This window comes from Phyllobates terribilis, unplaced genomic scaffold (assembly GCF_046119375.1).
Source record: "Phyllobates terribilis strain yellow unplaced genomic scaffold, ASM4611937v1 Scaffold_3__8_contigs__length_932513732, whole genome shotgun sequence".
NCBI classification, from domain to species: Eukaryota; Metazoa; Chordata; class Amphibia; order Anura; family Dendrobatidae; genus Phyllobates; species Phyllobates terribilis.
The window spans coordinates 344,820,973-344,844,542 of NW_027362763.1; the positions used below are offsets into that span (position 1 = coordinate 344,820,973).

General features: G+C 44.0%; 1 protein-coding gene across 9 annotated transcripts in view; it reads left to right on the forward strand.

The window, feature by feature from the left end:
* LOC141259357 (uncharacterized) overlaps positions 1–23,570 on the forward strand; it is a 374,844-nt gene that overhangs the window by 256,692 nt on the left and 94,582 nt on the right. For all 9 annotated transcript variants that reach the window (XM_073675221.1, XM_073675224.1, XM_073675227.1 and 6 more), the window contains 7 exons: positions 2,367–2,449; positions 3,564–3,746; positions 4,449–4,589; positions 4,668–4,796; positions 16,506–16,711; positions 17,719–17,797; positions 19,192–19,368. In XM_073675221.1, the coding sequence (XP_073531322.1) occupies positions 2,367–2,449; positions 3,564–3,746; positions 4,449–4,589; positions 4,668–4,796; positions 16,506–16,711; positions 17,719–17,797; positions 19,192–19,368 (998 nt within the window). The remainder of the gene's footprint in view (positions 1–2,366; positions 2,450–3,563; positions 3,747–4,448; positions 4,590–4,667; positions 4,797–16,505; positions 16,712–17,718; positions 17,798–19,191; positions 19,369–23,570) is intronic.

Consider the following 23,570-nt stretch of genomic DNA (forward strand, 5'->3'; position numbering starts at 1 on the left):
TAGGCATAGTATAGCACAAATTCTGAAGCGTCACATATTTAAACACAACAGGACATAGAATAGTGCAGTAACGAAGACAAGTGATGTGAAGCAGAACTATTAATGTGGGATGGGGAGAAACAGCTGTGGAAGTAAATATTGGATCGGTTTATAGATAAGAAATGTGAATGTTTTATTGTCCAATGATTGAGATCTGGTCTAGTGTTATGATGCCCCCACAGGTCTGAGAAGCACATTCCTTAGTTGATGTAGAAAGACATAAATCCATGCGACACATTCATTCATGCTCGAAGTGTGTTCCTGGATGTCATAAGTTTGTACTCCCAGACTCTTCAGACTCTGCTGTCTCTTTGGGATTTGAAGTTACCTTTTAATACCAACAATTTCATGTCATGAGAATTCATCCTTGTTCTACGTTTTTGCCCTGTCTCACCTACATGTAGACCCCATGTAGAATCAGACATTTAGTACATACAATTAAGTACACTACATTAGACGTCTGGCAGTTGAAAGTACCTGGGATTTTGTAGTGCTGACGTAACTTGGGGATCTTTATCTTGTCTGTCGTCACTATAAATGGACAGGTTTTACATTTTTTCTGGTTTCAGAGAAATGTTCCTTTTGTTGTTGAAGAGGACAGGAAGCTTCTGACAATGATGCTTCTTAGATTTGGGGGCTACCTAAAACACAGAAGAGCGGGGTCTGGAAATATCGGTGCAGCTCCCCTCATTATCTCCAGATTTGGATTGTAGGTAACTACTAGAGGCACGAGTTGCTTTGTGTTTAGTTTTGTATTGTAGAAGATGATTACTTGATATTCTGGTGGCTCTTCCAATCTCGTTTTTAATTGTTCTTGGTTTGTAGTCCTTTTTTCAAAAAGGTCTTTCTGTGGCCACTAAAGTGTTTGTTTTAATCTGTAGAGTTGGAACTTATCTGATTGTATATGATGACCTAACTGTAGACAGAGTTTTTTATGTGTTTGAGATGAAAACTGTCTGAATTAAGGAATGTAGGATGGTCAATTGGCTTCTGGTACTGGGGCGTTTCAATTTTATTGTTTTGTACCTTGAGGAAGCTGTCCAAAAAGTTTATTTCAGTACAGAAGTAGTTAAGTTGACTAGTTGATTGTTAAGTTGATAGTGGGGTGGATAAGGAAGGGAACAAAGTCCCAGGGTTACTGCTTGATGGCCTCCAAGCAGCAAGTGTCCAGACAATTCATACCCTTGCCTGAGGATTTGTTTCTAAAAAAAATGGGTAGACAAGAGTCAGTGTGAATGATACAACTCTGCAATGCTCACAATACATGCATACGCCCAAATGCTACCTATATATTATGCTGCACACACACATGGATACATACAAGAAAGCACTCACATAAACACACACACAGCTTTGCTCTATGCACGTTTCCTGCTTTCAAACCTCTGCTATCTATATTTTACACATACATCTCTGCTATGCTAAGACTAAGGACACGTTCACACGTTAAGTATTTGGTCAGTATTTGCATCAGTATTTGTAAGCCAAAACCAGGAGTGAGTGATAAATACAGAAGTGGTGACGTGCTTCTTTTATACTTTTCCTCGGATTGTCCTACTCATGATTTTGGCTTAGACATACTGATGTAAAATACTGACCAAATAGTGAACATGTGAACATGGCCTAAGACATGAATTCACACCTTTGTTGCATATATTTCAGGCTGGTTTCACACATCCGAAATTTACAGTCTGGACCAGCCTCGGGTGTCCTTACCCGAGCGCAGCAGCTTCACATATGCTTGTATGAAACATTTGGAATGTTTGGGCCCCAGGCAGGAGACTCACTGCGGGTCCACATATCACTGTCCATACTTGGACAATGAATGTTGAATGTGTAAAGCCGTCCTTACAGTCACATACAGCTCTGCTGTCCATACATTGCAAACACAGCTCTACTACGTATACATTACATGCATTAACACCACTGATGCCATCCAAGGTAGAAGAAGGGAATACTGTAATATGTCAATGACACAGCTGTGTTTACAACATGTAGACAGCAGAGCTATACATACATGTAAAAATTATTTACCCTGATGCCCATACAATTGTAATAATACCCTGTGATGATAGTTTTTTTTATTCCTTTAAAATCTCTTTTATATGGGTTTACCTATGGAAACACACTTTGCAATGCTGCTGCCTTTATGTGAATTCTAGATGGCACATTTAATGCTGTTACTTCGCTCAATATAACATTAAATAATCCACAACTCATAGCTGCCTTTCTATGCCTGGATATAAGAATTTGTTGGATTGCTGATAATTGAATTTTCAAGAACATGATTTGGCAAGAAACTAACTGTCTATTTTTTCAATGGTCAGTGGGAACAAGGATACGTTTTTCAAGAATGATGGCTTCGCTGTGAATATAAACCGTCCAAACCTCTATATTGGAAACAATGCTGGTATGTGTCCAATTTTTTATATAAAACAAATATGCTGGCAAACATTTCCATATGGTCGACCTTAAAAGAACATGATGATATATTTGTGCTTTTACTTTTTCTTCATATCTCTATGGCTAGCACTTGTAAAGGTGACATTTTTACTGTGTTTTTCTGGCTTCTTTTGCTTATTTTTTTAAATAACAATTAGACAGATCTTTAATGTAAGTCAGTAAGGAAATACCAAACTAATAACACAAATTGTTTTTTTTTTTTACATTTTTTATGGCATTTATTTTTTAACTTTTGATTCTTTTTATGCAGCTTGCTCTAGGTGAGGCACTAACAATGTTTTCCATAGTTTTTTCTATTGCAATTAACACACATATTAAAAAATGTATGACAGAAATGTAGACTTGTTTCTAGCACCAAAAATTGCGACTTTTTAAGTTTTCATGTAGCTCTTGCAACTTTTTTAAGAGTGGATGAGGCTTAACGGTATTGGACATGGCCTCCCACGGCTTAACATATTTACTAAAATGTACACCAGAAATTGGTATAAATTCTAGCTCACATCTAGGACAGCCCTTTGCTGGTGTAGATTTGCTCTGAGGAGCACTGACAGGTATAAATATCTCTTCTTTATAAATGGATAAAAACAATAACAAAATAACAAATTCCTCCCATTCTCAAAAGCAAATGGATTTTTATTAGTTTATTGTGTGTTGCCTAAAGATAACCAACCGCCTCTGAAGTCTAGGTAGCTGGGCAAGGAGTGCAGGCTTGCAAACTCTTTGATGGAGGTCACGTTCATAAGTTCAGTATTTGGTCAGTATTTTCCATCAATATTTCTAAGCCAAAACCAGTAGTGGGTGATAAATACAGAAGTGGTGACGTGTTTCTATAATACTTTTCCCCTGATTGTTCCACTCTTGGTTTTGGCTTACAAATACTGATCTGAAACACTGACCAAATACTGAACATGCAAACGTTGCCTTAGAGTGATTGCAAGAGCTGCTCTGAAACTGTCTGGATTACTGGATATGACGTTCAAACTAAAGATTTGTAAAATGCTCATTGCTGTATTATTCTAAATCTACTACTTCTGCATTATTTCCTTTTCTTACTTTTGCAGACATGAGAGGACTCTGGATTTACCAACTGGATAATTCCGCAGTGGAGAACAGTCGTATGAAATGTCTCAATTGGTTCAATAATCAGCGTGAAAATCCCTCACAGTGGAATTCTGGTTTACTGTCATGCCCCTGTTTTTTCCAGCAGGCGCAGACTGATTCCCGCTACAGATCAACAAAAGCGGGTAAAGACCCCAGAGCCTTATTCCTTATAAATAGGATTTACCTAAACTGAAATGGGAACAGTCATGGTGACATCTGCTAGGCTGCTCTCCATTACACTGTTGTTAGTATATTGCCTATTCAGAATTAAGCAAAGCATCTTACTTGCATTTGCCAGGCGTATTTTGTGAGACAGCCCACACAAGGATCATTTGAGTCTAACCTTCCTCAGATTTTTGTATTAAGTCAAAACTGAACTGACAGGGGAAAGAATGGGACAAGATGATTAGCAGTGCTATTCATAAATTTACTGTTTTGTATTAATTTTGTTATATTAATTTTCTTTGATGTTCTTTTTTCACTTCTTCATCTTCTTATTTTCAGTATTATTGTAATATACACTATGTAAGGCCATACTCTTACAGTATGTTGTGGATGTCACAAAATCTTCATTTTTTTGTACAAATTTTGCACTAAAGAGACAGAAATTAGATACATTGAACTTTAGAGGACCAAAGACATGTCCTCTAAACCACAGCAGGAATCATCTGTAGATTTCTGCTGCAGCTTATTTTCAAAATGTACAATGGATTTTATGAAAGAAAATCTTGTAAGAAAACATCTTTTATTCTGAAATCTATTTGTATTTGCAATGATTTCTTACACATATTATATATATATATATATATATATATATATATATATATATAATCTTTTACTTTCAGGGGAGTCAAACTATATAAAACTTTTCCGCAGCACATCTCCTAACTGGTACTATGCAGGTGTGAGATGTGTATACTACCGCAAGAATCAGTTCTTAGAGGGTTTCCAGGAACGGACATGGACTTTCCATTCCTCAAGCAATAGTGAGTGAGAACATTTATTATAAAACAACAACGCTACTTGTAATAAAGATGCAATGAAATTAATGTTTTATCCCCTAGATGTACTAGATGCAGAGCTTCAGGCGTACGACTGGTGCTGCAATGATGTGGATGATCCTCAGTTCTGCACTATGTACATGCAGAAGCGACCACCAATTAACTGCCAAGACTACAGACCACCAAGGCTAGGTAAATTAAATACAAACCCGCAATTTGTATAGTGTAATGCAGGGTAGGTAATTCATTTTACCGAGGGGCCACATAAGTGGCTGCGACTGTTACGGAGAGCCAAGCCAATAAGCTGAAATTAATTCTGCTCAATATAAATATGTAACATATTATTATAATTATTATTTATATTCATATTAATTGTGTCACTTAATATTGAACAGAATTAAGTATGCTCACATCCCCCTTATATACTGTATGAGCCCGCACACAGCCACCCTATATACCGTATGAGCCTCCACACAGCCTCCAATATACAACTGTAAAGAGAAAAGTCCAGCTCACCTATGTTCAATTCAGTTTATGGAGTTAATCTTGGGTGGAGTGGTGTGTTGGCAGCAAGCAGGAGAAACAAAGTGAAAATCCAGCAACTCATGATGCAGGATTTTCACTTTGAGCCCCCAATATACAATATGATCCCCCATACAGCCCACTACATATGGTATGAGCCTCCACATAGCCCATTTATATACACTATAAGCACCCACATAGCCTCTCTATTAACAGTAAGAGGCCCCCACATAGCCCCTTATGTACAGTATTAGCCACAACATAGCCACCTGTATACAGTAAGAGACCGCACATAGCCGAACTATTTATAGTGTGAGCACCCACATAGCCTCTCTATACAATATGAGCCCTCACATAGCCCCCTATAAACAGTATGAGTCCCCACATACAGTATGAGCCCCCACATTGCCCCTATACAGTGTGAGCCCCCACACAGTATTTCTATATACAGTATGGTCCCCCACATAGCCTCTATATATTCAATATGAGAACTCACATAACCTCCTATATACAGTATGAGTCCCCTCATAGCCTCCCATATACAGTTTGAGCCCCCATAGCCTCTTATATACAGTATGAGCCCCCCACATAGCCTCTATATATGCAATATGAGCCCTCACATAACCTCCTATATACAGTATGAGTCCCCACATAGCCTCCTGTATACAGTATGATCCCCCACATAACCTCCTATATACAGTATGAGCCCCCCATAGCCTCCTATATACAGTATGAGCCCCCACATAGCCCCTCTATATACAATATGAGCCACCAAATAGCCTACTATATACAGTATGAGCCACCACATAGCCTCTCTATATACAATATGAACCTTCACATAGACTCTTATATACAGTATGAGCCCCCACATAGCCTCTCTATATACATTATAAGCCCTCAAACAGCCCCCTAAATACAGTATGACCCCCACACAGTCTACTATATGCATGCAAACATCCCACACACATATGAAAAAAAAAACGACAACACATACTCATTAGTGTTGAGCCACCCCCGTAGTGTTCGAGTTCGGTTCGGTTCGTCGAACACCCGTGTGTTCGCCGAACTGTTCGTCGAACTGTTCGTCGAACACCTTCGAACACCGTTAAAACCAATGGCAGGCAAACAAAAACACATAGAAACACATAGAAAACACCTTCAAAGGTGTCCAAAAGCTGACAAACTGCTCAGAAGACATAACTAACACATGGAAAAGTGACAAGTACATATAGTCATGCGAAAATAAAAGAGGTAGAGGAGTAAAAGGAGGGGGAGACACAGATATAGGCATGTCATGCCCTTCTAAAATCCAAAAAGTGAGAAGCCGACACGGCCAGTCCGCTCCTGCCCGTGCCACCTCCGTGTCGCCGGGTTTGTGCCAGAGCCGCGGTGAACCCTGACGGCCAGCCCCCCTCTCCCAATACTGGTGCCTGTCCGCTGGTGGGTCGAGCGAGCCCCCCTGTGGTGGAGGCAGCTCTAAGCTTTTTAATTTAAATTGTCTCTCTAATTTGAATGAATACACTTTAAATCCATTTACAAGGATCTATTGGAGGGCAAGTCTCATGCCAGCAGCCGCGGTAATTCCAGCTCCAGTAGCGTCCACTAAAGCTGCTGCAGTTAAAAAGCTTTTATAAGGATCGAGCTCGGCTGTCCACCGCAAGGCATCCTACTGCCAGTCCCAGCCCCTATGCCTTGGGGTGCCTCCTGATGTTCTTCACTAAGTATCCCATGGTCCTGAAGCATTTCCTTTGAAAAAATTAAGTGTCTAAACTACAGGTGGTGTAGCTTGCTTAACAGCCGGGATAATCCGCTGACTAGCAGACACTGCTACTAGGCACAAAGTATTTCCTGGGCTAGATGCAGTTAAAAATTTGTAATTAGATACTCTCGTTGGATGCTGAGAAAGCATTCCATAGAGTCTCCTGGCACGCCATATATGATTCTCTTAAAAAGCTTGGGGTAGGGGTCTAGGGGACCCTTTTATAGCCAAAATCACGGCCCTGTATCGCAATACGTCACCTAGGCTGAAGATAAATGGAACTGTAGCACCCTGAGGGCTCGGTTGCTACAGACGTATTGCACCTCACCCAGAGGTGTGATATCTCACTCTCAGGTAAGGATGGAGTGTGGATCAGGACCCGACACCTGCATGCATTACACCACATTGCCGTGGGGCAGGGCGACCAATATGCCCCTGAGATGGGCACGACAGTCCCTGTCCCTGGCTGGAGTGGGGGGAGGGAACACTGAGGAAGGGGAACCCTGTAGTGCAGGAGCAGGGAGGAAGCAGTTCCTGGGTGCATTGAGAAGGGAGTATAAAAGGTGGGCACCATCTTAGTTCAGTGCAGAGAAGTCTGAGCAGAAGTGGCAGGGAGCAGGGGCTCTGCATGAGCTCTGCTCCGGAGGCGGGCCTAGTAACAGAGGCCCAGGCCTGGAAGAGGGAGAAGGAAGGAAGAGGAGCAGAGAAGGCTCCAGGAACGAGGAATGAAGGGATCCCAGGGGTGCGGACGGGCGAGTCGCCACCGCACGCCCGAATCCACCTGCGTGGAGGGGTCAGGCCAAAGGGGGAGACCGGTCCCCGAACTAGTGGAGGCAGGAAACGACCCTCAGCTAGAAACCGGAGGCTCTGACATTTTATGTGGCGCAGCCCCTCGCTACACCCGCTAGGAAGGCACCACATAGGGTCAGGGAAACTGGCGCCAAGTTTACCAAGAGGAGGCCCGAGGCAGCCGGACAGAAGTGTTGGTAAGAAAGGCCAGACAAAGGACACACAAAGGGGGTCCTGTGAAGTGCTCCAAAGTTATCTGGGAGTTGTCTGAGCCCCTCACTTGGTGAGCACAGTACGACGTGGGCAGCCGTTACCTGCAGACGTGGTCTGGATAATAAGAACTGTGAGTAAAGGTCCTGGACTGCATCACTGACTCCGTGTCGTTACTGCTGCTGCCCTGCACCATCACCCCCATCCTCCGCATACACTGCCCTGAGGCTATACTCCTCCCGTGGGGAGTTATGCTACGCTCTGCTGCACCCACAACACCAGCCTCAGCGGTCTGCCCTGTAGCGGCGGTTCACTCTGACCGCAATCCACGGGTGGCGTAGTCGGACATTTAAACATCAAAACCACATAAATAGTTCCGCCACTGGTTTGACCACCCTGAGCCACGGAACCGGGTCGCCGCCACGAAGACTACAACCACCAGCATCCACCAAAAAGGGTCCGGCTCCGGGTGTCCCAAGGCCCAGGGGGTGCGTCAGAACATTTTCATCACCTTTCACAATCACCAATGGGACAAGGCAGGGATGTCCTCTGTCCCCTCTCTTATACATCCTAGTGACGGAGCACCTGCTCTCATCAATTCGCCATAACCCCAATATTAGGTGGATTGAGGTGGGAGGCACCGAGTACAAGTGCTCTCTATTTGCTGATGATGTCCTAGTATATATCACTCAATCACATATATCCATCCCTGCTGTTATGGCTGAAATAGATCACTTTGTTACATGGTAAAATTTTAAAATCAATGCAGCGAAGTCTGAGGCCCTCGATGTCTCCCTCCCCAAATCCATATAGGATTCCATCCAGTGCAACTTTCCCTTTGCCTGGCCCTCACAGGGTATCAAATACTTAGGAATTCCTATTCATAGAGACCTCTCCCATCTATGTTATCTTAATTTTGGGCCCTTTATTGAACAATTCCATACAGACCACGGTTGGCAAGTTAGAACTGTAAGATTCACTACGTGAACCACTGGTGTTTTGTGGAAAAGCACATGTACACTGCGTTCCAAATTATTATGCAAAAAGTGTTTAGGAGTGATAAGGGAAGAATTTGTTTGTTTGTCAGTTAAACTCATTGATGGTGATGTGTGTCAGGGCTCTTTATATCACTGTAAGCAATTGCAGACACCTGTGCTAATTAGTTTGGCAGGTGTGTCCAATGAAAGGCAAGACTACTTAAGAAGGCTCTCTCACATTATTAAGCAGCCTACATTTTCTGCCAAAATGGGAAAGAAAAAGGATGTGTCGGCTGCTGAGAAGCAACAAATTGTGGAGTGTTTAGGTCAAGGCATGACTACAATCAACATTGTGCGATGATCAGGATGAAGTGTCTTGGCAATCAAGAAGTATGTAGCTGATTCACAGTACACACGTGTGCGTGCTGATAAGGGCAAATTGAGGACTCTTTCCTACAGGCAATTTCGTCAGGTTGAAAGAGCAGCGGCAAAAAAGCCTTGTCATAGCAGCAGACAAGTTTTTGAAGCTGCTTGTGCCTCCAACGTCCCCCGAACAACAAGATGCAGGGTCCTTCAGAGGTTTGCAGCTGTGCATACGCCATCCTGTCGACCTCCTCTATCCACTTCACACAAGCAGAAACGGCTCCAGTGGGCCAAACATTACATGAAGACTGATTTCAAAACTGTTTTGTTCACGGATGAGTGCCGTGCAGCGCTCGATGGTCCAGATGGATGGAGTGGAGGATGGCTGGTTGATGGACACCCCACACAAACACGGCTACAGCGCCAACGAGGAGGTGGAGTAATGTTTTGGGCTGGAATCATGGGGAGAGAGATTGTCGGCCCCTTTACGATCCCTGAAGGCGCTAAAGATGAACTCCATAATGTATGTGGATTTTCTCAAACAGCACTTCCTGCCATGGTTCAAGAAGAAGAACCGTGTATTTCACAGCAAGATCATTTTTCTGCATGATAATGCACCATCTCATGCTGCACATAAAACATCTGCATCTCTGGCTGATATGGGCATAAAAGGGGACAAACTTATGGTGTGACCCCCATGCTCCCCTGACCTCTACCCCATTCAGAACCTTTGGAGCATCATTAAAAGGAGTGTCTATGATGGCGGGAGGCAGTTCACATCTAAGCAACAGCTCTGGGAGGGTATTCTGTCCTCATGCAAAACAATTGAAGCAGAAACCATCCAAAACCTGACAAATTCAATGGACGAGAGAGTTCAGAAGCTCCTTTCGAACAAGGGGTCCTATGTGAAAATGTAACATCACCTAGAATAAAGTTTTGAGTTGAAAACTGTTTGATTTCAGTTTCTAACAACCTGCTAATGCTTATAATTTCAAAAATGACCATTTTTTTGGTCTTTATTAAAATGAAAAGGTTGATCGAAAAGTTTGGGGGATCTAAGAGTGTGGCAACCCAGTAGTCATGATTACTTCGAATTCTGACAATATGAGGGTCATGCTGCAGGTAGTGCAGCAAGAAGGCACTTATGTGTCTTGCGCATCTCGGAGCCCCAAAATTATTTTCCGGGCTAGATGCAGCTAAAAATTATTTTTAATTTTAAATCTGGTGGAGCTTATTATAGATGGCCTAATAGGATCAGTGCTGCACACTGCTACAAAGCCCAAATTATATTCCAGTCAAGATACAGATAAACATGATTAGTAATTTGAAAGCTTAAAACGGTTGGTAGGGTGATTTTAACCAATCATCAAGCTTTTACTCTCCCCAGGATGACACAGGGGTAGAAAAGTCGTTTCGGATCCATGATTTGTTCATCTTTATGAACGTGAGTCTGTCTACATTATCAGTGGAGAGCCGCGTGTGCTTATCTGTCAGCACACCACCAGCAGCGCTGAACACACGTTCAGACAGAACGCTGGCTGCGGGGCATGACAAGATCTCCAAGGCGTAAGTGGCTAGCTCCGGCCATTTATCCAGATTGGAAGCCCAAAAAGAGCAAGGGTCCAGTGACACAGTCGTGGCTTCAATGTTTACTTGGAGATACTCCTGTACCATCGTCTCTAGGCGTTGACTATGTGTCAGACTTCTTGTCTCCTGTGGCCTTGCAAAGGATGGGCTAAAAAAGTGGTGAAATGATTCCGCAAAATTGATGTTACCAGCAGATACTGTGGTTCTGTTACGGTTTGAGTGCTGAACACTTGACGGTCCCACGGTTGGCAAGTTGGAACTGTGAGATTCACTACGTGCACCACTGGTGTTTTGTGGAAAAGCACATGTAAGATTCTGCAACAGTCTCTGCTGATACTCCTGCATGTGTGCATCCCTTTCTATGGCAGGAATAATTTTGGCAAATTTACTTTTGTACCGGGGATCTAACAGTGTGGCAACCCAGTAGTCAGGATTATTTCTAATTCTTACAATTCGAGGGTCATGTTGCAGGTAGTGCAGCAAGAAGGCACTCATGTGTGTTGCGCATCCAGGAGCACCAAGTCCCTGTTGTGTTGGTGGTGAGGTAACAATCATGCTTCCTTCCTCTGTCCTCTCCCCCCAACCTCGCACAACAGAAATGTGATCAAGGTCTCCCTCATCTGATGAGTCTTCCATCAGTTCGTCCTCCACTTCTTCCTGGGCTCCTGCACCTTCCTCACTAATTTGGCTGCTACCATGCGCCCTGGTAAAACCATCTCCCCCACCCTCACATGCCTGCCGCCTTGGTGCTGCCGACCGTCTGGACCTTGCAGATGTTAGCCCTTCCGCATACAACTCCTCCTCCTCTACTTCCTCCACCTCCTCTTGTGCCACCACCTGACTCCGAATTCTGTTTAACATGTGCTCCAGCATGTAAATCACCGGAATAGTCATGCTGATAATGGCATCATCAGCACTAAACATCTTCGTCGCCATTTCAAAACTGTGCAGAAGGGTGCATAGGTCCCTGATCTGAGACCACTCCTCCAGCGTGATTTGCCCCACCTCTGGATCTCGTTGGCCCAGGCTATACGTCAGAACGTATTGCACCAGGGCTTGTCGGTGCTGCCACAGTCGCTGCAACATGTGCAGAGTTGAATTCCACCGGGTAGGCACATCGCATTTTAGCCGGTGAAGTGGCAGGCCCAACGACTTCTGTAGAGATGTAAGTCGCTGAGCTGCGGGATGCGAACGGCGGAAGTGAGCACACAGCGACCGTGCCCTCTGCAGAAGGCCATCTAGTCTGGGATAGTGGGCTAAAAATTGCTGGACAACCAGGTTCAAGACGTGAGCCATACAAGGCACGTGTGTGACATTGCCCCGGCGAAGGGCCGCACCCAGGTTTGCAGCATTGTCGCACACGGCCTTCCCTGGTTTCAGGTCCAGTGGAGACAGCCATTCATGAAATTGGTTCTCCAGAGCTGACCACAACTCCTCAGCTGTGTGACTCACATTTCCCAGACATTTCAAAGTAAAAACCGCCTGATGACGTTGAGCCCTACTGCCAGCATAGCAAGGAGGTGTGCAGGATCCCTTCTGCGCAGTTAGAAAGCTTGTGGCATGACCAGACAGGCTTTGGGTGCAGGTGGAAGACCGAGAGGAGGTTGAGGAGGCAGAAGCAGTGGAGGAACTTTGACATAAAGAGGATTGACGCACAACTCGTGGGGACGGCAAGACTTGGACAGCAGCCCCTTGTCCTGCTGTCACCATAGTTACCCAGTGCCCAGTCAGCGACATGTAACGCCCCTGTCCATGCCTACTTGTCCAAGTGTCTGTGGTGAAATGCACCCTGTCACACACAGAGTTTCTCAAAGAAGCGGTGATGTTGTGTGCGACATGCTGGTGGAGCGCAGGCACACCTTTCTTTGAGAAGTAGTGCCGACTGGGCATCTGGTACTGGGGCACTGCGACGGACATAAGGTCTCGAAAATCCTCTGTGTCCACCAGGCGGAAAGGCAGCATTTCTGTAGCCAAGAGCTTGCAGATGGTGAAATTCAACCTCTTAGCTTTCTCATGGCTAGGAGGAAATGGTCTTTTACTTGTCCACATCTGAGGGACCGAGGGCTGGCTATTGTGCTTAGACGGGGTTGATAAGGGTGTCCCCAGCAAACTGCCGGTCTGTGAGGAAGATGCAGGCGGACATGTTAGGTTGCCTTGATCCAAAGGTGGTGCTATCGATGTCGGACAGTGCTCAACACCAGCTGGTGTTACCACCTCCAAAGAAAATGATGACCTGCCAATCACGCTGGCTGTTGCGGGTAAAGAGGTGGCAGGTCTGCACCCCAAAACAGGTGTGACTGCTGTCCCCCCAGTCACAGAGGATGAAGAGGCCGCGGATGCACAAGATATGGCAGACGGTGGTTGGCCCGGCCGGCTAGGCCGCATTGTAGCACACTGAGCTTCCCACTGCAACTTATGCTTCATGTCCATGTGCCGGTTCATGCATGAAGTACTCAAACTATGTATTTTTTGGCCTCTACTTAGCTTTTGCTGACAAATGTAACAGATAACACGAGTTGGGTCATCTTTATCGATCTGAAAAAATGCCCAGGCTATGCAAGGCTTAGCACCCATGCGACCTGAAGAGCCACCACGACTTGTGGTGAGAGGCAGAGTTGTGTTTGAGGATGCAGTTGTTGACGTGCTTCCAGTACTACGTCTCTGTCCAGGAAGGCGCAACCTGACCTCGTCGTCACTAGCATCTTCCTCCACCTCCTCTGCTGACCTCATCTCTTGGCTGACTGTGGGTTGACAGTAAGTGGGATCTCCAACCTCATCATCATCACCCTGTGTGTTATCACACCCGTCGTCCTCAGAGCCAACCTGTTCCTGCCCTGACAAAAAACTAAAGTTGTCGCTCCAATCAGGTATTTGAGTCTTATCATCGTCTTCCTCATTGTCTCCACCAACAGGAGTTACAGTTTGGGAATGAGGGTCTACATTATAGTCAGAACCTTCTGCGTCTGGTCCTGGATCCGACTCATAAAGATTCTGGGCATCAGTGCAGATCATTTCCTCGTCTGGATTCACAGAAGCGCTGGAGTCGACCTCTGATTCCCAGGCTATAGTATGAGTAAACAGCTCTGCAGACTCAACCATCTGTTCTACCTCATACTCAGACGGGCAGCTGGAGATTTGGGAGCTGTGAGGAAGCAAGTGCGATTTGGGTGACACCTTTGAGGACTGGAGTATTTGTGATGTTGAAGTTGATGTGGAGGAGAGCCCACTTAAAGGAGCACTTGATATCCGTTGAAGCACCTGCTGTTTTTGTGCCTCATCTGGAATTTGTAGCGATTGGCGTGGCCGTAAGAAAGACATTTTAGTTTGGCTGGAAGATGGTCTTTCTTCTGCAGATGTTACTGTTGCTTTAACACCTACCCCACGGACACAACCTTTTTTCCCCTTCCCAACACGCCTATTCCCCTTTCCACCAGCAGCAGGCCTTTTTCCACTCATTTTGGTGGTTAACTAATTCACAACTCTGGAGTTGTTTGCACAAAAAAACAATGGATGGTAACCGAGCAGAGCTGAGTGGCCAAACTGTGGTATTAGGCCAAAACTATTGGCTGGGTTAGATGCAGAAAAAAATTATATTCAATTTGCAACCTGATGGAGGTCAGTATAGATGGACTAATACAACAAGTCCCACACACAGCTAGAAGCCCAATATTTTTTCAGAGGTAGATGCAGAAAAAAATATATTCAGTTTGCAACCTGATGGAGGTCAGTATAGATGGACTAATACAACAAGTCCCACACACAGCTAGAAGCCCAAATATTTTTTCAGAGGTACTGTAGATGCAGATAAAAAATATTTTTAATTTGCAACCTGATGGAGGTCAGTATAGATGGACTAATAGAGAAAGTCCGACACACTGCTAGAAGGCCAAATATTTTTTCAGAGCTAGATGCAGAAAAAAATTAGATTCAGTTTGCAACCTGATGGAGGTCTGTATAGATGGACTAATAGAATGATGCTATGCCCAAAAGATTTTACTTCACTAGGTGCAGTAAAAAAATTGGTATTCTATACACAGGTGGTATATCTTGCAACACAGATAGGCTACTCCACTGACTAACACACTCTGCAATAGGCCAAAAAGGATTAGCTTTGCTAGATTCAGCCAAATGCTGTGAAAAAACTTGCACAGCACTGGCACAGACCTGCCTGGCAAAAACTGATAGGAACTGATGTAACCTAGTCCTGAAAAGGACTCCAATTACAATTAGTCTTTACTCCCACAACCTATCTATTTAAGAGCACAGACCTGCCTGATAAAAGTCGTAGGAAATGCTGTAACCTAGTCCTTAAAAGGACTGCAATCACAACTATTCCCTACTCCCAAGCTATCTGTATATTTGTGCGAAAATTGGCTTGAAATTAACAAGGTATAGCGCACACAGCAACAGCGGTGCCGTCTAACACGCAGCTGCAGCAGTGAGAAAATGGTGGCGACGGGGAAAATGGCTTGGTCTTATAGGGCAAGGACATGTGACATACACTGCCAATGACACATGCCCTTGCTTGTGTGAAAAAAAGCACTTCGCTCCGTGTGTGCGCTGCTGATAGGCTGACAGATTGCACCTCCCCACTGTAAATGCGGGAAAGAGAAAAAAAAATGGAGATCTTCATTGTTCCTGCAGAGATCCATCCCCTGCCCCTCCCCCCACCCCGCTGTACACTCAAACTGCGTATTAACATTAATTTTCATCATTACTGAGAAAAAATCCAGTTATGATTTTGGTGCACGAACAGTTATCGAACATAACCTCGAACAGCCGAATTTTTCTCAAATTGTTCGTGTTCGCCGAACGGCTCGAACACCGCCCAAAACAGCTCGAATTTAAGATTGGCGAACAGTTCGAGTAGAACAACGCTCATCTCTAATACTCATTTCGCTCCCCTTCCCTCGGCACTCTGCTCCTGTTTCTGGTGCACTGACTCTGAACACAGCAGATACGATGTAATGATATCATCATGACTACTGACTCACACGCTGATTGGTTGAAGAATGAGCCAGCAGCTCCTTCCTTCATCAATGTATTCACTGCTGTTTGCATCCTGAGGATGCAGATAGTAATGACATCTGGAAGTGGGCCGTGACGGAAGGGTGACGGGCGAGGGCATTGTGCAGCCCATGGACCTCTGTTTTCAGCCCTTCAGTTGCCTCTGTCTAGCTCTGGTCTAATGTATAAATTATATTCCTGTCAGCTAATAAAATAAATAAAAATAATAAAATCACAGTACATAAAAATAAACCTCTCTATATACTTACCTACTGTATTTAATGCCTCACTTTTCCCTCACATATTACGCATATAAACAACATGTCAAAGGAGTAGATCATACAGTCATAGACTTCCCTAGTGAAATCACTACATTTGATGCCAGCCCAATAACATCATGTTATCATGCGGAAGTGTGAACAGTTGTAGAAGGGAACGTAAACTGTGACAGTGAGGGAATGCTGAAGAATGGTAACATTTTAGCATTTTGGGCTGCTTTATTTTTACTTTTTAAATACAATGTCTTTTATTTAACCATCGAGTTTAAAAACCACATACATTTTATTACCGAAAATTTTGTAAGAATTTTGTAAGAAGTAAGTTTTGTAGGGAGAAGTTTTCATCATCAATAAATGCAACACTGAAACTACAAAAATATGTATACAGTTTATTAATTCTTTGTTACAGGGGGGATGTTTGGAGATCCTCACATTACGACTCTAGATGGGCTAACCTACACATTCAATGGACTTGGAGATTTCATCCTTCTTAATGCATCAGACTCAGACATCTCTTTAGTTCTACAAGGTCGTACAGTGCAGACTGGAACAGCAAATGCCACCAACTTCCAGGCCTTTGCCGTGCAATACACATCAATAAATGCTAGTGTTAAAGTGAGTATCAGAATAACTATGGGGACAAATGTTACATAGAATATCAGGTTTTCTACTAAGGTATTAAACTGTCACTGTAATGTCAGCTGTCACATTGTGTTTACCCTGTGTCACCTCTTTATTCTTGTTACATAGTTACATAGTTACATAGTTTATAAGGCCGAAAAAAGACAAGTGTCCATCCAGTTCAGCCTATTTCTTGTGCACTGCAGCTATTCCGCAGCGTTGGTCCAGGGGAAGGCAAAAAAAACCCATGCGGTATAGGCCAATTTACATCATTGAGGAAAAATTCACTTCCCGACACCAATCTGGCAGTCAGATTAAATCCCTGGATTAATTAACTATCACTAAGCATAAGATGTAATTTTATTGTTCTCAAGAAAGGCGTCCAGGCCTCTCTTGAACTCATTAAGTGAGTTGGACATCACCACTTCCTCTCCCAGAGAGTTCCAGAGTCTCACGGCTCTGACCATAAAGAATCCCCTTCTATGCTGGTGCAGGAACCTCCTTTCCTCCAGACGCATAGTGTGCCCCCTCGTCTTTGTCACCATCCTTGGTATAAACAGGTCATAGGAGAGATCTCTGTACTGCCCCCTGATGTATTTATACATGTTTATGAGGTCTCCCCTAAGCCTTCTCTTTTCCAACGTAAATAGGCCAAATTTTGACAACCTCTCTGGGTATTCTAGTCCCTCCATTCCCTTTATTACCTTAGTCGCCCTCCTTTGTACCCTCTCTAGCTCCAATATGTCTTTCCTGAGCACCGGAGCCCAGAACTGTGCACAATATTCTAAGTGCGGCCTTATGTTATAATGTTTTGCTTATTGACTTCTGTTCACACCTATTGTTGGTGGCATCATACACATTTCACATATTAACGTAATATATCCTTAATTATGATAGATAAAGCACCATGGAAGAGAACACATAAGAATACCAGTACTGAGTTTTACTCATTGCCATTATTTTAGAGCATAACATAATTTCTTTTCTTGAACATCTCCCAGGTGGAGTGGTATCTGGGTGATTCTAACAATATAAACACTTTCCTGGATGGTCGGGAAGTGGAATTCAGTTATTCACAAGGTAAGTGTATATTTGGTAGATCTAGGATATTACTCATTCAACGGAGGTAGATGAAATTCCCCCTTCATTCTCTCACCTTCTAAGATTGCACTATGTGAACAGTAGATTTGGGAAAATGACTAGCAATTAAGACATTAGTGTTTCTGTCTGTCTTGAACCTTTATTAACACAGACAAAAAGGGCAATACTGTTTACCTACCCAGGTCTCAGAACTAATGAACTCTCAGGATGCAGCAAACCCACATAATAAACATGGTGGCAAAACATGCGCAAAACACTGATGAGACAACCACTCACTATCTACCAACTCAAGAAGGGGTGATTGTTTAATATTAGGATTGCACACCAAAATAAAGCTTGTATAGGGGGCTGGTCACAGACAGGTAGTGTGGTGTCTGGCTTACAGCCTATTAGTGATGCCCATACTATTAGATTCGGCGGACTGCCTAGCTCTATATAAGTGCACCCCATGAGGACAGACACCCTAGTTTACAAGACCAACATTTATGGGCCTGGCTGCACCCTGAATAAAATTAAGTTGCAAAAAATATATAAAATATATATGAGGTATTGGTCGATAAGAGCCGGTAAACCAGGTAGAGCCAGTAAACCAGTGCATCCAGAATAAGCCCAACTGGCAGCCATTGCTCTGCTACTTTCCGACTTTTATTATGACCTTCCATCTGCTGCCTTATAGTGTGCAGATCGTCTGAGATGCTGCTTAGAAATATCTGGGGCTGTTCTTGAACATGCATAGGACAATGCAAACTTAAAAATTGGCATGTTGTGTTATGATCAAAATGAATAGTTAACAGTATTGGCACTTATATATTATTGATGACTTAAAGGGATTTCCCATCTTAGACAGAGATAAGGTCATACTTGTCATAGGTGGAAAATCCATCTCTGTGAAGGAACAGGGTCCCCTACCATTTCAAGTGAGACGGTCACATGAAAGTGTTTTTCCCTCCGCATTTATGAGCAGAACATTCCTGATATTAAAAACCTCTTTTAGGTTTAACATGACCATATACTGTAAATGGTAAGATACAAAAGAAAAGCATTTACATCAATATTTTTTGTTTCTACTATAAAAGCATTCACTTTTAATTGTAAAATTTTCATTTAGTCACATTTATTTATAATTTCTTACTGTATCATATATTTTATCTTAATTGTTCAAGCTACAAATCTAAAACGCTTTTTTGAAGTAAAATCAAATTCCATCATATTAAAAAAAAATCTTTATTGTTTTCCTAATAGTTTTTTTCATACTCTATAAAAATGATATGGGTTTAACAAAAAAACAAGTACAGTATAATAAATCAAATGAAGATTTGTGGATCAGAAAACAATCACTTATAATCAATTTTGTAAATTCTCTTCATTTCCAGACATGGAAGCTAATATAAATGACACCAATTCATCCATCTTCTTTAAAAATGATAACTCAACGATCACTACAATTTTTGAAGGTTCTCTGTCTATACAAGTGTCAGCCCAGTATAATATGCTAAGTGCTGTAACCATTCTTCCGAGTAGCTTCCTAAATAATACCAAAGGACTGCTGGGTAAGTACCAGTCATTTAGTTCTATGGAAGAAAAGGAATATTAAATCACAATTTAAATCACAATTTATTATAAATTTCATTATTTTCCTCCTCAATAACAGTTGAAACCAGAAGTTTACATACACCATATAAAAAGACACGTATGCATGTTTTTCTCAATATCTGACATGAAATTAGAATAAACCTTTCCTGTTTTAGGTCAATTAGGATTACCATCATTTTAAATATTTGCCAAATGCCAGAATAATGAGAGAGAGAGAGAATTTTAAGACATTTTTATTACTTCCTGCAAAGTCAAAAGTTTACATACACTAAGATTACTATGCGTTTAAACAATTCTGGACTGCTCATATGATGATGTCATGTGTTTGGAAGCTTCTGATAGTTTTTTGCCAACATCTGAGTTAATTAGAGACCTGTGGGTGTATTTTAATACACACCTGAAACACACTGCTTCTTTGTGTAGCATCATGGGAAAGGCTAAAGAAATCAGGCAAGATATCAGGAAGTGAATTGTGGACTTGCACAAGTCCGGCTCATCCTTGGGTACAATTTCAAGATACCTGAAGGTGCCTTGTTTATCTTTACAAACAATTATATGCAAGTACAAACAAGATGGGAATGTCTAGCCATCATACCACTCAGGTGTCACGCTGTCTCTGTATACTGGAGGTAGGGGGCCTAAGCTGACCCTAAGCTGGGGCCCTGACTAGTCCCTCAACCTGGAGGTACTGTTAAAGGTACAGAGGTCCAGGCCGCCAGCGTAACCCCTACCTCCTGAGGATCCCTGCACCTAAGTAATCTAGTCCTGAGAAGGACCCCGATCACAACAAAAGGGGACAAGTAATAATATGCCCACACACAGTACTTAGACGAACGAGACAGTACAAGGGAAAAACCAAAACCACCTTGCATACAACAACTACACAACTACAACAGAGGGAACACCAACGGGAAAGGAGATAAATGATAAAGCGAGGAAGGGAAAAAACACTCCAAATACACTTATCTCAGAAACTCCAAACACCACGATCCGCTCTGTTAGTCTGAATGAAATGCTTTCACCGACACTTCCCAAACAGACCAGCAGGCATTTGAAGGAGTCTCACTACAGCAGTATTGATTGCAGCTGGGCGAGGCTGGACCTCGTCTAGCACAGAGAGAGAGAGAATTAACTCCCTCACTGCCGAAAAACACAAAGCACCAACAAGTCAGCTGCGAGAAGTCAGGCTGTGTACTCGTGACGATCTTCGTGGCGACACACCCGTGACAGTACCCCCCCTTCTACGAGGGGCCTCTGGACCCTCAGGGCCAGGTTTATCCGGGTGAGTCGTGTGGAAGGCCCGAACTAATCGGTCTGCGTTAATATCCGACGCAGGAACCCACATCCTCTCCTCAGGACCATACCCTTTCCAATGAACCAGGTACTGAAGGGACCGGCGATTAAAGCGTGAATCGATGACCCTCGATACCTGGAACTCCAAGTTACCATTGACCACCACTTGAGGGGGAGGTAAAGGTGACGGTACCACCGGCGCCACATACCTCTTAAGCAACGATCTGTGGAACACGTTGTGAATTTTAAACGTAGGGGGGAGGTCAAGACGGAATGCCACCGGATTAATAATAGAACTGATTCTGTACGGCCCGATGAACCTGGGACCCAGTTTCCAGGAGGGAACCTTCAGTTTAATATTCCTGGTAGACAACCATACCCGATCGTTCACACTTAGGTCCGGACCAGACACTCTCCTCCTATCAGCCATACGTTTGTATCGGTTCCCCATAGTATTCAGATTCTTCAGCACCCCTCTCCATACTGAAGCGAGTGATGAGGAAAATCGTTCCTCCTCAGGAACCCCCGAAGAGCCCCCCCTACTGAAAGTACAAAACTGGGGGTGAAAACCATATGCCCCAAAAAACGGGGACTTACCAGTGGACTCGCTCCGCCTATTATTAAGAGCAAACTCTGCCAGAGGTAAGAAAGAAGCCCAGCCCTCCTGGTTCTCTGACACAAAACACCGGAGATATGTCTCCAAGCTCTGGTTCATACGTTCCGTCTGACCATTGGTCTGAGGATGAAAAGCCGATGAGAATGACAAATGCATCCCCCGCCGTGCACAAAACGCCTTCCAGAACTTGGACACAAACTGAGACCCCCGATCAGACACCACCTCGGAGGGTACCCCGTGAAGCCTCACAATCTCCCCAATGAACACCTGCGCAAGAGTTTTAGCATTAGGGAGAGCCGGAAGAGCGATAAAATGTGCCATCTTGCTGAACCTGTCCACTACAACGAGTATGACCGTTTTACCCGAAGACGGAGGGAGGTCCGTAATAAAGTCCATAGACAGATGAGTCCAAGGACGCTGCGGGATCTTCAAAGGTAAGAGGGCCCCAGACGGACGGGTATGTGAGGTCTTAGAGCGCGCACAAACCCCACAGGACGCGACAAAAGTTACCACCTCCTTATGTAAGTTAGGCCACCAAAACCGACGCGAGAGGAGATCCACAGTTGCTTTACTCCCCGGGTGTCCTGCAAAAACTGAGTTATGGTGTGCCTCGATCACCTTTTGTCGCAACTGATCTGGAACAAACAGTCTCCCCGGAGGTCCAACAGGGGCGTCCCCCTGAGCCTCCAATACCTCCTCCTCCAGCTCAGAGCATACTGCCGAAACCACCACCCCCTCCTGAAGGATAGGAATCGGGTCGTCCGTATTCCCGGCCCCAGGGAAACTACGAGATAAGGCATCCGCCTTTACATTTTTTGACCCAGGACGATATGTAACGACAAAATTAAACCTGGTAAAAAACAATGACCACCTAGCTTGTCTGGGATTCAGACGTTTCGTGGACTCCAGATATAGCAGGTTCTTGTGATCGGTGATGACGGTGACCGGATGGACTGCCCCCTCCAAAAAATGGCGCCACTCCTCAAAAGCTAACTTAATGGCCAAGAGTTCCCTATTGCCGACATCGTAATTCCTCTCAGCGGACGACAATTTTTTAGAGAAAAAGGCGCACGGATGCCACTTACCAGGGGACGAACCCTGTGACAATACTGCTCCCACCCCTACCTCGGAAGCGTCTACCTCTACAATGAATGGCTGTGACGCATCAGGTTGAATGAGTATGGGTGCCGAGGCAAAACATTTTTTCAAGGAGGAGAATGCTTGACAAGCCTTGTCAGACCACCTAGAAAAATCCGTCCCCTTTTTAGTCATGTCTGTGAGAGGCTTAACCATGGACGAGAAATTACGAATGAACTTCCGGTAATAATTAGCAAACCCCAGGAAACGTTGTAGTGCCTTAAGATTCTCTGGCCGATCCCACTCAAGAACTGCCCGCACTTTCCCAGGGTCCATACGAAAACCGGACGCTGAAACCAGGAAGCCTAAAAACTGGAGTTCCTGTACGGCGAACACACACTTTTCCCATTTGGCATACCGTTTATTATCCCGCAAGATCTGTAACACCTGCCTAACGTGCTCCTGATGAGACACCAGATCCGGCGAGTAAATTAAGATATCATCCAGATATATGACAACAAACTGTCCCACTAGGCGGTGAAAAATGTCATTAACAAAGTGTTGGAACACCGCCGGGGCATTAGTCAGACCGAATGGCATGACAAGGTTCTCATAATGCCCCTCCGGAGTGTTAAACGCCGTCTTCCACTCATCCCCCTCCTTCATCCTAATCAGATTGTACGCCCCCCTGAGATCCAACTTAGAGAACCATTTGGCGCCCACGATCTGATTAAAGAGATCGGGAATAAGTGGGAGCGGATACGGATCTCGGACCGTAATCCGATTAAGTTCACGGAAATCCAGGCAAGGGCGTAGGCCTCCATCTTTCTTCTTAACAAAGAAGAACCCCGCAGCCACCGGTGAAGATGAAGGTCTAATATGCCCCTTAGCCAGACTTTCTGAAATATAATCCTTCATGGCCTGCCTCTCAGGACCAGAAAGGTTATACAACCTAGCTTTAGGTAACTTGGCCTCAGGGAGCAGTTTTACAGAACAGTCATACTCGCGATGAGGAGGTAGTTCCTGACACCCTTTCTCCGAGAATACATCCTCAAAGTCCGCCAGAAATGGAGGTAAGACCCAAGGAGTAACCGCACCGATGACCGTGTTCATGCAGTTTTTATTACAGAATTTACTCCATTGGCTTATCTCTCTGGTTTGCCAATTAATAAC